This window comes from Mycteria americana, chromosome 8 (assembly GCF_035582795.1).
Source record: "Mycteria americana isolate JAX WOST 10 ecotype Jacksonville Zoo and Gardens chromosome 8, USCA_MyAme_1.0, whole genome shotgun sequence".
NCBI classification, from domain to species: Eukaryota; Metazoa; Chordata; class Aves; order Ciconiiformes; family Ciconiidae; genus Mycteria; species Mycteria americana.
In genome coordinates, this window is record NC_134372.1 from 37036511 (window position 1) to 37054315 (window position 17805).

General features: G+C 39.3%; 1 protein-coding gene across 1 annotated transcript in view; it reads right to left on the reverse strand.

The window, feature by feature from the left end:
- Window positions 1–718: 718 nt before the first annotated feature.
- TSHZ3 (teashirt zinc finger homeobox 3) overlaps window positions 719–17805 on the reverse strand; it is a 64931-nt gene continuing 47844 nt past the window's right edge. Inside the window, exon 2 of the mRNA XM_075510728.1 lies at window positions 719–5608. Within this exon, the coding sequence (XP_075366843.1) occupies window positions 2409–5608 (3200 nt within the window). The 3' untranslated portion in view covers window positions 719–2408. The remainder of the gene's footprint in view (window positions 5609–17805) is intronic.

Consider the following 17805-nt stretch of genomic DNA (forward strand, 5'->3'; position numbering starts at 1 on the left):
AGTGCTGTAATGGTGGTTTTGGTCCCCATGTAACCATCTCCAGACACTGAGTTCACCTGACTGGCAAAAGACGTTATTTACATGCATAGTAATACAGGTGCTTCAGAGATGCAAATTGTTTTCAATGGTTTTGATGGGATGACCTGTCAACACCAGTAAAAGTCTGTCATTATCATATAAATGCTCCCCCTTGTTTACATTTGTTTGGCATGTGTTTGTTCAGCTTCTTTTCCCCTCTCGCTATCTGCTGTGAATGCTGTACAACAGCAGGTAGGGCCATAAGAGGACTCCCTTCAAAATCACCCAGCTTAAGCCATGGGTCTCAGGTTCCTACTCCTGTTATTTGAAAATGCTGGGTAGATGGAAAGGGATTCTCTAAGCCGTGAAATACTCACTGGTGCAACTCGCCGACTCTGCTTAATACATTCGGGGGAACGTGTGCGAGTAGCAGTATCCGCCTGGGTCTGAATACACAGCACAGCAAAACACCTATTTGCTTTGCCGCACGTTGCTTATAAACCCCATATTCACAGTCAGCCTTACCTGATGTTTAAAAAGGAGTTATAACGCTCATTTATCTTTTCTGGGGGAAAAAAATTCTGTTAATGCAGCCTTTGAATAAGTGCTACCCTGCTCTTTAAATGCTAAAGTTCACTAAAACTCCAGTGATTTATGTGCAGCTTTTGACTGCCAGCACCTGGCAGATGAAGAAACCTACTCAAGCTTCAGTCATAAACAGATAGCATACAATTTAATTTTAATGTGCTCGTTAGTCGTAGCACATTTCAGACATAATTGTGAACGCAACACAAAATTATAGCAAAAAGACAATTTTAATGCTGCTGTAGAAAAAAAGGTTATATGAAGAGTCATATAATGGTGCTTCATTGTCAACAACAAAACAGGGCACAGAGTGCATTACAGTGTCTGTGCTGTTTACATGCCAATATTTTATACATAGATTCTCATATGGTGTCAGCTGTCAGTTACTTCTGCAAATTAACTGCCAAAAATGGAGACGAACAGAATCACTTAGTGTGCTGGTAACCACGGGTTACCTTTCATATGCCTAAAGATAAAGCTGCAGTATGGAATCTTGGGAGAATAATTAGGCAGAGCAAAACAGAAAGTTACCAATTGAAATAAAAAGGCATTCTACAATAGGAAATAACAACCAAGAGCGCTTATAAATAAGTAAAAGAGGTTATATCACAGAATGCCTCATAACTTTTAAGCAAAGTATTACAGTACAAACATTTTAAAGGCTTTATCAATGTTTAGGAAATACAGTACAAGTTTTTCAAATAGATTTAACCCTTTGAGCACTGAGTTTATTTTGAATTTTCTCTTTTTATTTATTTTTTTTTTTTTACTAATAAATACCTTTAAAAGTCATGTTGTGCAAAACAGTTAGAATGCATGCCAGGAATGCAGTCCGTGGCTTCTGTTTCTTCAGACGGTTAAAAAAAAAAAAAAAAAAAAAACCAACCAAAAAAAACCCCCAACAAATAAATGATAGCAACACTAATAAATATGTATAATTTAAACATGAACCTCTATTAATATAGATGTACTGTATAGCAAAACAAAACAAAACATACTTTGCTTTAAGAATAATGTTTCTGAATACTTTATAAATGCTATCTGTGGTATCTTTCATCATACAATTTACAATGTTTGGATGTTAAAAGAAAAACCGTTAGATCTAAAAAATGAAATATACACTATATATAGGTACAGTTTATACCTGGGGCTTATCAGGTACAAAAACCACTGTTGCTAAAAATGCTGAAGAAAAAGAAAATGGCATTAACCACAATCACATTTTCCATAAGAGATTTTGAAATCTATACAATATATACATCTATGTTTCAATGTGAAAATTATATTTTTAAATTTCAAGGTGTGAGACACCTCTGCATAAATGGAGGTTCATATTAGTAATCGGAACTAAGCTGGTAAGGGTTTAAAAAAACCATATCCATACATTTTTATCAAATTAATGCAAAAGTGCTTCAAAGTACTCAGAGGGCTAAAGATTATAGGGTGAGAAATACCAGCACACTTAGGTCACATGAAAAAAGTGCACCAGAATTAGTTATAAATGCTTAATTAAACTGTCTGTTAATGCATGCAGCTTGATGCATCGGAGGGATGCACAGCAACTAAATCCAATTTACACAAAGTTCCAAACACTTACCACTGCATTTTAACCTTCATATTTTACCAGTAACAACAGCTGATTATGCACCTCTATTTAAACACTGTACAGTTATACAAAACAGTTCAGCCCAGAGCGACTCTGGAGTTAAAATAAGAACATGTGCCAAGAACTAAACAGTAGCTTTAAGGCGTCTTTGACAGTTTTCCTCAAAGCAAATTACAGTTATTTTAATCAAAAGCAAATGCTACTGCTTCTCTAACTCTGAAACATACAGAAGATGATCCTCTGGTGACTTCCCATGTGTTTTACTAAGATGAAGTTTAACAGCATGCTTGCTTGCAAAAGTCCTGTTACAAAGTTTGCACTGATAGGAAGTTCCAATGTCTTCCTCTGGAGAGGACGTCACCAGTTTTTCAGACGGTGACTTTGCTTGTGCTATCTGATTGTTAATCTGTTCACTGGACAGTTTGGACAAGTCTCTTAACCTGAAACCCAGATGCGATTCAAGATGACTGATATAAGTTGAAGGAGTTCTGATCTGTGAAGCACAGTCATTACAAAAGAACACTGGGTGCCCAGTGTCCAAATTTTTAAGGAACTTAGTTCCCCCTGTCCTTCGGAGCTGGTATTTCACATTGGCTAGCCAGTGGCTAATTGTGGTCATTGAAAGTCCCGTAAACCTGGAAATGTGCATTCTTTCTTGAGGGCTCAAGTCTGACATGATGTATTTTCCCTCTGAAGTCTGCCGTAAACTAGCTGCAAACTGGGCCTGCAGTATGAGCAAGTGCTGAGGGTTCCAGTTAGACTGACGTCCCTTCCTTTTCTGAGCTGGTGTACTCTCTTCTGGTTCCTCTATTGTGGTACCGTCAATGTCAGATTTCTCAGATATGCTGGAAGGTGTGGAAGATTTTGATGTGTGACTTTCTGTCAGGTTCTTCAGCATATCAGATATATCTGACAAGGCATTCTCGCGTAGCGGCGAGTTTGACATGAATGACACGACTGCAGATGTCTTTGCTGTTGTCACTGTAGATGAAGAAGATGCAGAAGATGTCGATGTGGATGACAAAAGCGCTGAACCCAAAGAGCAGCTTTTGTCACTCTTGCCTTTCGTCAAATCTATGGGTTGGTCATTGTTGACATGATAAAAATAACGGTCCAAGTGGTCTGTTTTTTTGGACTGTAGAGGTGGGGTGGCCACTGCAGCCTTTTCCGCCAAACTGTTGCTCATTTTAAAAAGCATGCTCATGGGATCCAAAGCGGGCAAAGATGGCTTTGCTGCCTTCCCAAGGTGAATATTCATGACAGACTGCAGGGCACTTAATGGATTTACAAACGGCTGTTCAGGAGGGTGATCAGTAATGATAGCTGTGCTGCTACTTAAAGAACTTACAATGGACTTAACAGGCTCTTTCCCGTTTTCCACAGGTTCTACAGTTGGACTATCCTTGCAACCATCTCTCTGAGGGACCGGGCTGTTCTGCTGGCTTTTAAAGCCACCATCATTGGAGGACTCCATCTTAAGGGGTTCACTGACTTCACTACTGCATGGCGAAGGTGTTGCACGCTTCATTGGAGAAAGCTTTCCTTCAGGTTCTTTCATTTTTTCCTCCACTTTAGCCACCTTCTCAGTGACTTTCTTTACCAATTCTTCCATGGCATGGAAGTTTGTTTTTGGCACAGGTGAGGTCTGACTGCTTGGTGGAGACACCAAGGGCTGGTTTTTACTTGGTGATACTAGTTCGTTGTTTCCAAACATAGGTTTTAAAGGTGTACTCTTCCCAGATGAACCCAATGACAGCTTCATCATATTAGGCAGCTGATAGGCAGCATGAATGCTGGGGTAGCCGCCCCAGCTTGGCGTCCCATTCTGGGCTTTGTTTATAGCTGATGTAACTGTGTTTTCTAAAGACTTCAATATATCTAATCCCCCCTTAGGGCTTTCTTCTAGGTCATTTTCAGTCAAGTAATGGTATTTTGAGGAGATATCATACTTCTCCTCATCTTCACTTGACTTTTCTTTGTCTTTCATTTTGTCATCAGCAATGCCTCTTTCTTTATCTACTTCTTTTTTTATTTCAACATTTAATTTAGGGGAAACACTAGAAGGTGTATTGGAAGGAGACGTAAAAGTGGTGGCAGCTAGTGGCACAGACTGGACTTTCTCATCTACTAAGGACGTTATCGTTGGTGTCGCTGGGGCTTCTATAATTGGCTTCCCTTTTTTCATGGCAGAGTTAGTGACTTTAATAAAATGTCCCGTCACCATCATGTGAGCCGTGAGTTCCTGCAGAGTGTCGTGCGAACTTCCGCACTCCATGCACTTCAGAATTTGAGATTTCCTTGCCTCAAAGTGCCAGGCATAGCTGGCACCATTCTGGTGACCATAGCGATTATTTGGCGTAATATAAGGATTAGAATTCTTTTGAAGTGCATCGTTGGTATCCGAGATTGTTGCTTTTGGTGTTCCACCTGTGGAATCTGGAGAACTTGGAAGTTCAAGCTCCAGTGATGCTTTCTTTCTAGTAGCTGGGATAATTTTTGCTGCTACAGGTGTAACAGGTTCCTTCAGAGGCACTTTTTGGTAGTGTTTTGTTTTGATCATATGAACACTCAAATCCTGAAGAGATTCAAATGAATGACCACAGTACATACACTTTAATACTTTCTGGGCATCTTCTTTCCCTTCCATTTCAAGCAAAGAACGTTTACGAGGTTTGGACCATCTTTTGGGGTTATTGTTATCAGTTTCATGGTTGTCATCTCGATAATGTCCCGTTTCATTCATGTGCACTGTTAATTCTACTAAAGTATCATAGGCAGCACTGCAGTCTTTACAGCGGAATTTACTGGCTCCAGTAAATATAGAGCCATAAAGCTTACTGCTTTGTCTGTACAATTGAACTGTGCTAAAAAGACTTGGTTCAGGAAGAATTCTGCTCTGAGAAACTTGCTGCAGTGTTTTAGCCATAGCAGTCTGGTGCCAGTCAAAGCTGCCACTTCCACAACTGCTACTGCTGCTGCTGCTACTGCTGCTGCTACCATTGGTTTTTTCCGAAATTGGCTGGTGAAGGTTCAAATTGAGATTGGACCAGTAGGAATTAGAGAGGAAGTTATTATATACGGCTTTCATTTGTTCTAAACTATCAGATACAGTAGAGTCTTCCAGTGGTATTGAAACCTCCTTGCTCTCTTCCTCATTTTTAATGGAGCTGCTCTCGAAGTCTGCCATGCGGTCACTTGTCTCACTGATATGTGACTCACTGTCCATTTCATGGCTAGAGAACTCAGCTGCCGGAGAGTTTTGGTAGCTTTGGCAGTTCTTACTGAAGTCTTTTTCTGGACATGCATATTTTGCTGAAGGCTCCCCATCAACTGCATTTTCATCAGGTTCCACATCTTCTTCCACCAGTGCTGCTGCTTTTAGTTCATCTGAAACATAGGCTATTATGAAGAGAAGAAAATATAAGTTAGTTTCTGCAGATCATACTTTTGCTCAAGTGTTTTAGCCAAGGAAGTGTACTTATTTGTAAAATTAAACAGTTAAAATTTAGTGTTTCTTCAGAGCAAGAAAAAAATCTGCTCTTCAAACATAATTTGCCACCTTATTCTTCTCAAGGGGCAACAGCTTGAAATTAAAACTAAATTTGAAATTAATGAAGCACATTCTGGAGGTGGCATTCATTTCTAAAGTAATAAATTACTTGTATCAACCTCAGAGACAGCAGTTCCTGTCTGTCAATTAATATGTCTTATGCTTCTCCTACCCCTAATGCATTTCTTAACAGACAGATTCACAATTTAAATTAAGCAAGCATTTTTTGCTCATTACAGTTTTGAGACTTAATCTTTAATAAATATAGAGTACAACAAACATCAAAAATTCCTACAAAGTAAAAAAATCCCCAGTTACAATCATCAAAAAATGAGATTTTTAAAAAGTTATCATTATTAGTAGTATCATGTTTTAGAGGAGGAGATGGTAAAAGCAGGTGACGCAACCTTTTGAAACAACTCACTAAGAGCAATTTGAGGATATTCATTATGGGTGTAACAAATGACCCATTCACATTTAAACATACCTTTCTCAACAAGAAAGCCCACGCAGAATTATGTCAGGAGCTAGTTCAAGAAAATTGGTATGCTGTACTCATTCTTGCTGTATAAATATATACAAGACCTTCCAGTGGACCTTACAAATGTCAAAGTGTTTGCTCTTTAGACTACTTTGTCAATATTTACTCAGCATAAGCTACACGGACACCCAACAGGGATCCTGTTTTTCTTCCCCCCCCTCAAGTAATGCAACTGGTGATGTAAATCTAAGATACTCTTCCTGAATAGGATAGTTGGGAACTGACAGTAAACACATTCTTTTTTCCACGGTGCTTCTGTACAAGTATTCTACGTATACTAAGTCTACCTGAGTTTTTTCCTTCAGGCAAGAAAACTATGGAAACATGAACAGAGGGATCATTAACTGATCAAAGTGATCTATTTCTATGTATTGCATTAATTTACAGCTAAGGAAGAAAGCAAAAATAGAACATGACTGTTCTGCGTTAAGTGGAACTTAAAATTTTCTTGCAATCTCTCACAAATACAATTATAAACTTTGAAAAAAATGCATTTCCAGTAGACTCTATGGTTGAAGACACTTGACTTTTGACCTTCTCTGCAACACATCTGGAATGTGCGGGTATCTGTATCTTAAACACACTGAATAATCTATAGCTTGTTTATTCAGACAATAGTGCAGAGAAGATAATAGTTTACACCCCAAAAAGATCTACTTTAACCAACAGAGTGAAAAATTTAGAACAGTATAGTAGATACCACACATACAGTACTGAACCGTGCAAACTTTCTTCAGAGAAAATATCTTCAGATATTATCAGAAAATCACAAGAGACAAAACAACTGTTAAAGTAACAATGAAATCAGGCCTTTAGTTTCACATGGAATATTTCTTCATTCAGTTAGGAAATACAAAATATTCACTACTGTTCTTTCACATGGATGAATGGTAGCGAATCTTCCTCCAAGCATGTAAAGTTATAATCTGATCTTCAGAATAGAAGTTAAACCTTTGAAAGCACAAACATATCACAGAAGAGCAACACATAATTGTGATTAGGTAGTTCAGCTCGGATAATTTCAATGCAGAAAATTCATGCAGCAAGGGTCCTATTTTTAACGTTTGGGAGACGATAGTTTGAAAGAATTATGTTAAAAACTTTATTATAAGATGATTCAAAGATGCTGATATGAAGATCAGACTTTAACAGCAAGTATATGTACTCTAATGAAATAGAGCTGTGCTGTTTTGCTCTATTTTATGCTTTTCAAAATATTTTGAAACAATTCAAGAATCCTTATTTTATGTATATTACAGTCATATCAGCAATTTGTAGCAAGGAAAAATGCCTATCCTGCAAATACTTGTGACGAAACAACTACAAAAAATCTAACAAGGTGGATTTCATTCAATACTTTAATTCCCCTATGGATGGTGCAGATTGTTTTTCATCCTAATTATTTGTTCCATCATGTTTCTGAACTCTACCAAAAACTTCAGCAATGGAGACCAAAGCAGTTCAAATTATTCTCTAAAGCTGAAAAACTTTAAATAATTCCTGATAATGTGTAAACAACTGGCTACCAACTACCCCTTTCTCAACCACGCCATATCCTAGAGTAAGGAAGGACGGAAGGAAGAAATGACAGCATGAAACCTATGATTTGGAAGAAAATGTACCCTTTTTCTTTTCTACCTTGTGGAAACAGTTTTTCTTTTACAACTCCCGTTCCTTTGTCTCTGTGGTGAAACTGAAGAATAATTCCCTTTTTACGAGGTAAAGAAAACGCACAGTTACTGCCCCGCTGCCTGGATTAGAAAGATCTCATTCGCCCCTGCAGGCTGAGGCGGCACGCCAAAGCACTCTGTAAGTGTACCTGCCTTGTGCTCTTTGTGTCTGCTGGGTGCTAGCGTGAGCCTGTGCCACCCACTCCCACCACCACATCACACACCAAAGCCCTTGGACTTGGTCCCTGCACACCACAGAAAGTGCTCCTGGGGACCAGCGCTCACCTGGTCCCCAAGGTACACAAACAAGGGTCACGGAATCAAGCCCCTAATTCGTGTGGTTTTCTTTACATTTTTCTTTCTCTTACTGCTGAAATCTTATGAATTTTGTTTGGACTGAAACACTTGTATTGTCACATTCACAGTTTTTTTAGAGAGTGACTTTTACATTAGGGAAAACCTCCAGCATGCGGCTCATTTAAATGTAAATCTATTTACCTTTCATGCTTTCTTTGCCCTTTTCACCAACTATCAAGCATATTTGCGTGTTAACCAGGAGCTGCCTCCTCTATAGCTGTTCTCCTTCCTAAGCTCAAGTTGTGAAGCCAAGTTGTGACATCAGTCTTTGATCCAGCTACGAGGGAAATGAGGCACAAACAACAGTATGGAATTTAACCCGGCAATCTGCAACTTCGATATACTGACAGTATGAACAACTCCTGCTCTTTCCCCTCCACAAGGGAGAGGGGGGATGAAACACGACATTACCCCCAACTTCCTCAACCAAAGGTTTATGCAAGAGATGCAGATGCTCAGGGAAACTTCTTAGCCTAAAACACCATCCTAAACCAGAGATTATGCCAGGAGCTTCTAACGCCTTATTCCAAGGGCCGGTCACCTCATCGCTTGCCTTCAGGGCGCTAAAAGGCAACCCAACAAGTCCCGGACCAACCTGCGATGGCAGACTCAGGGCATACTCAGAGGCTTTGCCACACCACTACAGGTAGGTTTACAGTGGCTGCAGGGCTTGCAGCTCCGAGGCTTTGTCCTCAGAGGTTCGATGCAAAAGGCAAATGACACGTTTCCGCCTCAGAAAACCCAATTAAATTGTTACCAGTGTGTGGGACAGAAGAGGAGAGAGGGTGAAGGCCAAACTTCAGTCCCACGCTAGCAGGGAGTACGGGACTCCCTGCAGGTGCTAGCAGAAAGGAGCCCATCTGCAGCCAAGGGAATCTCGGATCCCTCCCTGCCCCACCAGATCTTGCTCAGGGGAGAGAGGTGATCTGTATTCTGCCTGAGTACAGATTAAGGTAACAGCTTCACTGCAACAGAAAGAAGGACAAGGAAGGCCGTAGCAGATAAATTTCTTGTTTGGTTAAGTACCTACAGGAAGAGTAAAGAGACTATGAAAGAGGAGAATAAAATCAGGAGGTGATGGTAGAAATTTTTTTTCGCTGAGATTCACTTCCTGGTGGAGAGACTGTCTTTAAGCAGCACTGTCTCAGCCCATCGTTACTCAGCTGCTTCCTTCTTATTAAAAGAAAAAAACCAAAAGACTCGTGGTTTGATATTTTTCAAGCGTAGAGTAAATGTTTGAAACAGCAGGGCATCTGTAAAACTGTTCTTCAATGCCTCGACAGCAAAGTCTGAGGGGAAAAAAACAACTTTAAAGGGAATTCTAATGGCAGAAGAAGTTAATAGGAATGGAAATGAAAGAAATTAGGTGGTTCAGGGGTTTTTTTGGTTTTTCCAGCATAAAACAAGAAAAAAAAAAGATTACAGTTCTCAAAAAAGTTTTTAGTTTACATCTCAAAGGGCACCATAACCCCCAGGAAATTGCCTGCAAGTTGAGCAATGGTGTCACTGTGACATAATATTTGACAAAAAAATGGACAGGAGTTCCCTGGTGTGGCCCTCAGTTTGTAGAGATGAAAATATCAAAGGGATTCAGAAACCTATTGCAGGTGCAGCCACGCAGAGGTCGAGAACAGATAGTTCCCTCATTAATATTTATTATAATTATTAACTAAACTGCTAGGTAATAATGAAATTAACACATTTGCTATCAAAACATAACAGTAAGGTGTGGTATAATGCAATTCGTTTCCACACAAGAGGGAATTACCTTCGTAACTGAGCTATGGATCATTTCTTTGCCAGTGGAAATAAATTGTGATCCATCACTGCCCAAAATGATCTACATATTGTATATACACTAATAAACTCATATACCTGGCTCTACACAGACACCAGAGATCTACTGTACAACTGCTCCATTACATTTCTGCAGGCGGAGGAAGTCCCCGTGCAGCTACAACAGCCATTACTCTGCTGCTGTCCTGGGCCAAGCTCCGCAATCTTCTGAGATGCCCACCAGCACAACAGCTACTGGCCCAAACCCCAACTGCTGGAGGTCCTCTTCAGCAGAAAGATGAAAAACACTGCATGGTTTTCATCCCTTCCATGGAAACATCCACCCAGTAACGAGGTCAGACACACACCTCCTTGAGTTTGTTTGGAAATACAAAACCACAGCATTAAAGGCGTATTTTACTGTTCTCCAAAAACAAATTAATTGCACAATTCTTCCCTTATTTCCTGAAAAATGCATCTGAGACCATATATTTTGGCTTGGATCTACCCAAATATTTCATTTTGATACTTCTGAAATGTCTTGTTTTAATTATGCTTTTTCGCCAAGCCTTTTTCTTTTATTTTAATTAGCTTACTGGGGTATATTTAAACTAGAATATAAGCTCTTTGCTTGAAAAAGTACCAAAACATTCTTCTCACATGAAAAAATGCTTAACTACAAAAGTTTATCGAAACCATTCAATTCCTTGGAAATATTTTGGCTTTAACCGAATAGCTTTTTATTAAAAAAATTACAACCAGCTTTATTATTTATTTATGCATGGTTTGAAATCATCGTGTAATACTAAGGATCATTTCCCAAACCATCTGATTTTGAGTACATCTTGAAAAAAAAGCTTCTCAACCCTTAAAAAACCTGAATCCATATACTTCTCACGCTTGAAGAAGAGAACAGCAGAAAGGGGCTGGGAGCAGTAATGCTCCCAATGCTTTCGGGATGAATATTATACTCCCAGTCAAAAAGACAAGGGGAAAAAAGATCAGAACAGATCACAAAGTGGAGCAGTGCGTAGGACCCGGCCAGCGAAACTCTCTCTGCAGCCTGACCCCCCTGCTCCCCAAGCCGAAGCACAGTGCTGCGAGAGGGCTGCTCCTGCCACAGCCAGCGCGGCTGGCAGCGCAGAGCCTTTTCCTAAATATCATTGCCATTCTGCTTTGAAGCAGACACCAGCCACCTAAGAAATAACCAGAACATTTTTTTAAGATTTAAGTAATTGATGAGAAAACCTCGAAGAGTCCCCAGTTTCAGTGGGATCATTCCGAGTTAAGAGAGGGCACAGTCTGAACACAAGTCAAGAGAAAGTCAACAGAGAAACAGCAGCACGGAGATGATTTGACTGTGCCAATGAACCTTACTCACAAAATTAATGAACAGAGGCAAGAGAAAACCAGCTCGGTGGATGGAGTCAATCAAAGACCTAATGCAAATGAAGGCATATAAAAGAGTTATATTAGTCTGTTAGAAAACTCCCACTCTGCAGGCCTTCCACTTACAGGAAGAAAGGCAAACATTTCACCCACAACATGAGCTATTTCTATACTGAGACTGACTGATAATTCACATGTAACTGAAATTGTATTTGAGACTTCACTACTTGGCAGAGATGTTAGCGTATTCCTCATTAGGCGATAGAAATGGGAGGTACGAGTGGCTGCCCTGTTTACAAGAGTGGCAAATGACAACACTGTCTCTAAACAGGCATGGCAATACCGATTACCCAGCACCTTGACAGGGACATTATTCCTGTTAGAAAGGTCAAAGGTTCTGTTTCATAGAGGCAGGACTGTCTATTATGGGAGAGCAATGTTATTTCCAAGTGGAGAGGTCAGCACTTCTCTCGCGCGTCGGCTGAAGTTGCTGGTACCTCGCACCGGAGTACAATCCTACTGCAAGACTGATTATTCTCCCCACTGGCAAGGTCAAGAATATTAATTTTGAACATGGTAATTTGATGTGATGTGCATGATTAATGCTTGTTTAGCTGGATTTTTTGTATGTTGATAAATCTGCAGCCTTTTCATGCCAATAATAGTGTAGTATTAAGTTATTGGGAATCAGCGTGGATGGATGTGACATAGCATGCCAATCTAATGGGTGGCTAACATTAGGCACTAGAAACTTTGAAGTGTACTTGTGTTTGTTCCTTCATGAAAATACTGCAGCTGTCTGCCACAGAGAGCTCAGAAATAGGCGAGAGGAAGCTAGCCAGCTGCTCTAATCCAGCATCCTGGACTGGTATTACATTTGGAGCAACTTCAGAGAGCTCAAATCAACTGTAAGTGTTAAGAGTTGAGAATTACATGGACAGGAATACGCAGTGAGGAGACGATAACAAGAAATGAGTTTATATGTCATTAAAGTGTGGGCTGTCTATGTGCAGACCAAAGCAAGTCTATGGCAGGCACCTTTTCCTCATGTCACTTTATTCCAAACTCCCCTGGTTTTTGTGTAGTTTAAAGGAGGGTACAGGATTCCGGTCTCCTATTCACTTTCAACTTTATGCTGCCATATGGCAAGTATCATACAGGCCACCTACAAATGAAGAGAGAGAACATTCAAAAATTGCTACTAATTCTGATAAGGGAGGCATTCGTTTTTCTGAAACCAAATACTGTTTAGATGTTTGTTAAATGAGAGATTCCTATGCAAAGATCACATTTATGTATCATCTCCTTTATTAAACACACACCTGAAAAAAACCAGGATGCTATATTATTAAATGGTGGCTTAGAAACAACTTAGCACTATTGGACAGCATCACTCTACTAAGGTGTTCAAAAGCTTCAATGAGTGTTTTATTCTTCACAGCAACCCTGTGGAAGAAAAATTCTTATCCACAGTTTATAGCTGCAAACCTGGAAATCCAAAGAAGTTAAAAATTACTTGCCTCGTGCCAGATAAGAAGACAAGTAAAGGAGCCTGTAACTCTTGTACGTTAATATACATAATCCAGCTATTTACACAAAACATGAGAAGATGGCTTAAGTTTGTGTTTCTGTCCCTATGCTTCTTCACAGTGTGTTTATGTGAGTACAATATATGTGTATAATTGAAAATAATTGCCAGTTTTCAGCTTAAACAATTACGAAGAATAAAATACCCAGCGAAATACCCACAGGTGCATGTACTGTGCACAACCCAGAGCCTGTGGTTACAAACCTCCTCTGAGCCAAGCTGCTGGGATTCAGTAAATGCTGAACCTGCAGACTGCCAGCAAACTTCTTTTCACAATGGGGAAGACAGGAAAGGTTTTTGAAGTAGGAAGTACTGTCACAATTCTCCTCCAAAGAGCTTTCTGCTCCCAGCGCAGAGCAGGACTTCAGGTACGCTGTGAACGCCTGTTCTACCAGAACTGCGCTGGAGATGTAACATGATGGATCACGCCTCTCTCCCCCAAAGCTGTGCTCTGCCTTGATTTCTGCCCGCCGCCTAAACTCCCTGAATTCAACCTGCTGAGCAGGGTTTTTCTAAAATCTGCTCAAATTATCCACTCGTGAAACATAACACCACTTCTTTCTAACATGGAGAAGAGCACACGATCCTATCACACTGCAGTGTACTCTTCTATGGGTAGGGTTGCATGAGGATGGGTCTGAGATCTGTCTCACTTGAATAGTTCATCTGCCACCTTCTACAAGAAGTTTTTGACAAGAAGGGATGTGAAGATTAAAAAACTTGAAGTGAGACCCAAGGTCCAAGTTACTCCCATGTATAATGAACAAAACCATATAGATTTTTAAAGAGACTTCCTCACGTACAACTTGCCTTCATATGTCATTATTGTACAGTCAGAAGTGAACAACATGCTTATAAGAAACTTCACAGCAGTAACAGTTCAGAGACTATGGTCAGGAAAAACAGATTTTTATGGGTTTGGTCCTAAATTCGCAGTCACACACACACAATACAACTGACTCCCAAAAGTATCACAGCTGTAGAGAAGCTGGAGAACAGTTCATGCCCCACTGTGTGTGCCTGCAGTTGATTACCAGAAGCAATGCAGGATCACAGTACTCGAGTGGAAGGCCTGAGAAACATCATGGACTCCCATGATGACAGAAGGACCTTCCTTGCTATCGTATTTTGTGGAATCAGTGTCCTTCCCCCTTTGCACTCTGGGAGAGTAGAGATTTTAACAGCCCTGTGAGCATAAGCCTGGAATTTCTGGCTGATTCTGCTGAAAAAGGAGAAAAAAACCTTCTTGGCCTTCCCTGTCACCACATAAACAACTCTTCACAAGCGCCATCAGGACTAGATCAAGTAGGCAAATGAGTAACAGGGACTTCTCATTAGGAATTCTCAACTGCTGCTCAGTTTGAGTCAGTTCAGGGTCTCGGTGTTCCCGTTTCATCAACATTCATGTAGGACCTTCCTCTTCCTCCCTTCCCCACTCCTCCACGTTCCTGGGGAAAGGATGCCCCTCCGCCAAGTACACCAAAGTTACAAATGAACATCATTCAAAGGAGCATAAAGTTCCTCACTATCCACGGGGAGGTTAAGGGTCAGCTAACCAGCCACCAAGAGGAAACACCACCGGGCATTCAAGAGCCAGGCACAAACTGTTGAAGTAAACAGTTCGCAAGCAGCCCCATAGTCTGAAAACTTCCACATAAACTTAACAAACACAATTAGTACGTGCATTAGTAAGGGAAAAAAAAACCCACCCTACATTTGCTGTATAAATTATTCATCACGAATAAATGTGATCCACTCTAAGTAAGACAAAAGTGGTCTTCCGTTGGTTTCCAAGACAGTTGCTTGGTGTGAAGTACTGCAGACTTGTTAGTTTCCACTCCATGCAAGCACATACTACAGTGGGAAATTAAATGTTCATAAGCAGAGAAAACAGCTTCATGTTATGCTTTGACACTAATTTTGATTTGGGAGATAAATTGTTTTTTGGACTCTGGAGAATTTTTCTAAGCACAGAATAACCATTTCCTCAAATGGGCAAAAATATTTACCAGCATCCTCAAAGAATAAAATATTTGGTTTTCCATTTTTTTTTTTTTTTGTTTTTTTTTTTTTTTAATAAAAGTCACTATCAACATCCTGGTAACACGAAGCCAAATTCTCTGTATGAATTGGTACTAAAACACACAGCGACACAATCTCTGCTTGATATCAGCATTTGGGTGGCATCTTTTAATCACTGAAAAGCACAGAGGGCATTCAACAAACTAATACAAGATTCACAGCCAACTCCAGGATAAGCAGGCATGAGCATAAAAGTTCTCAATATGGCTCTAATAGCTCTTAATTATTATAATCCTTCACTGAGCAAACAGATGTTGTAAGGGAACTTTAGTTTCTTCAAATGCAGTAATCAAACCATTCTGCTTCTGCCCTGCCTCTTTTCACTAAATGCTTTGTACAGTGGAGTGGAAATAGCAAATGTAGTGACAAAATGACCATTTAATTGTCACAGAAATCTGTTTCTGAACAAAACTGATGTTGTCATTTCTCTTTGTCCACATTTCTCAGAGTCTTCTGATTACGGTTTAGCATTTTTTTAGGCTAAGAAAAAAAATCTTACACCTCACTTTCTGTAATCTTCCCACATCTTTGGTTGCTCCTAATCTGTCCACATCTTACAAGTTTTACAGTAACCAGAACACTGGCTGTGTATTTACGTTTAACTATACTAATATTAACACACATCTCTGGAGCTGCAGCCTTCATTGTGAAGTTTTTCAAAATCAAGTTTTCACCTAAAATGCTTCAATATATTACAGCGAGTCATTCTACTTGGAGATTTATTTGTAAATGATCATGACTACTTAAGACATTTAAAATGTACCAAAAGACCTTCAACCTGATCCTTCATTTTTCTTGCAAACTTGAAATTCCCATTGAAGTCCTTTATACAGTAGTTTCAATAGCTACTTTGGTTGCAGTGCCTCCTCACAATAAACTCCATACAACTGTATGAATAGTATAGTAGAAATCCAAATGATTTCAATCACAATTTCAGCTATTGTGAACTTGTACTTATAATGAAGTTTCTCCATGAAAAAAAGGAGTTCACTGTGGGCCAACAAAGCTTTGTGTCCTTTCACAGTTTTTATTCAGCCCTCATTTAAGAAAAACAACTACTGACTACAATATGAATCTTAGGACTTGGAGAAAGCAGAGATTCTAAGAATTACCTCTATGAGATGGCCCCAGCTTGTTTTGTATGTATAGCAAAAAGAAGCACTGAATATTCATTTCACTCATTTGCTAACTATACTAATATACGCTTTTGTAAATGAGTCTCTATCTAGCACTAGCTATTGAACTGAAGGGTATTTGAATTGGTGGGTTTTGCTATAATACCACACTAAGATAATGTGCTGGAAACAAATGGTTCACTGATTCCTGAATAGAAAATTTGCTGGAAAACCCTGAGAACTAGAAGATGAGGGGGAGGGGATTAAAATGTTGCTTCAGAGCCACCAACCAAACTCTTGTCATTTTTAAAAGATGTTCCCGTGGCACAATATGAATAGTTTGTAGTCACGATTGTGAACATTCAATGTCATATGAGACAAGACACTTGTCAAGAGCCTTTCCCTTATAAGCACCCTCATCATGACCTGTGTTAATGAAGTTAATTGAATTTAAGATCAATAATGGTTAATTATTGCAATTTGACATTCTGAGATAAATGGCTTTAAGACAGAGAAATGTGTGTGTATGTGAATTCTCTCCAAAGAAGGTGAACACATTACAGCCTAAGAGGGATCACACAGTCCTTCCATTGATCCTGGTACAATCTGATCGACCTAATCCTCTGATGAATGTGGGCTTTTCACAGCTACAAGTAAATGTTCTACAAGACTACTCTAACCCTTGTCACTGACCAAATCTATATGAGCTGTACACTAGAAATCTATTGAGATAGATTAAAGAACTGCTGTAGAAACAAGAGATGCTTCAATAAAGATGAAGGTTTATTATATTGACTATTAACGTTACATGCAGTATGTAATTATGAGTGCATATGGATCATAAGAGTTTAATTTTGGTCAGTTAGATGTAAATGATCATAACGGAACAATAGTATTAAATTTAAAAAATACCAGATTAAAAAAATCCAACCACCATGTTGAATTTGATGACTTATACGTGAACGTTCAATAAGAAAGTGATTTTAAAATCACCCTTGAAATGTGCAAGAAGATGCTCACAGACAGGTATTTATTTCATAAAGTCACTCATCAACCTACTTCATTTAGGGTTTTTTTAAGTTTACTTTCACAACAGTTCCTCAACAGGAAGACATTTTTTCAAACGTGTTAGTAATGATATTCTTACATGCATACTGAACAAGTTAAATGACCACTTACAAGATTTATAATGACAAAGTAAATGTCAAGGAAAAAGTATTACTGATTGCAGAGCACTGACAATAAAAAGCTGCTGAAGAGTTCTGTCAAAATGTAAGATTATGCAAAAACACTATTGAGAACACTGCTAATCATCTGCTCTTGTCAATTACTTGAAGGGTATCTGACAGCATATTTACATTAAACACATTTCAGTAGCAAAATCCTTAATGCTGTATCAGAATATTTTCATTATCATTAGAAATCCTTTAAAAAGTCCTTTTGCAGCAGAGCATTATAGCAGCAATGATGTAATACCTATCTCTGTATCAGGTAGGGGTATCTATTTCATGCTGTTATAGCTACATAA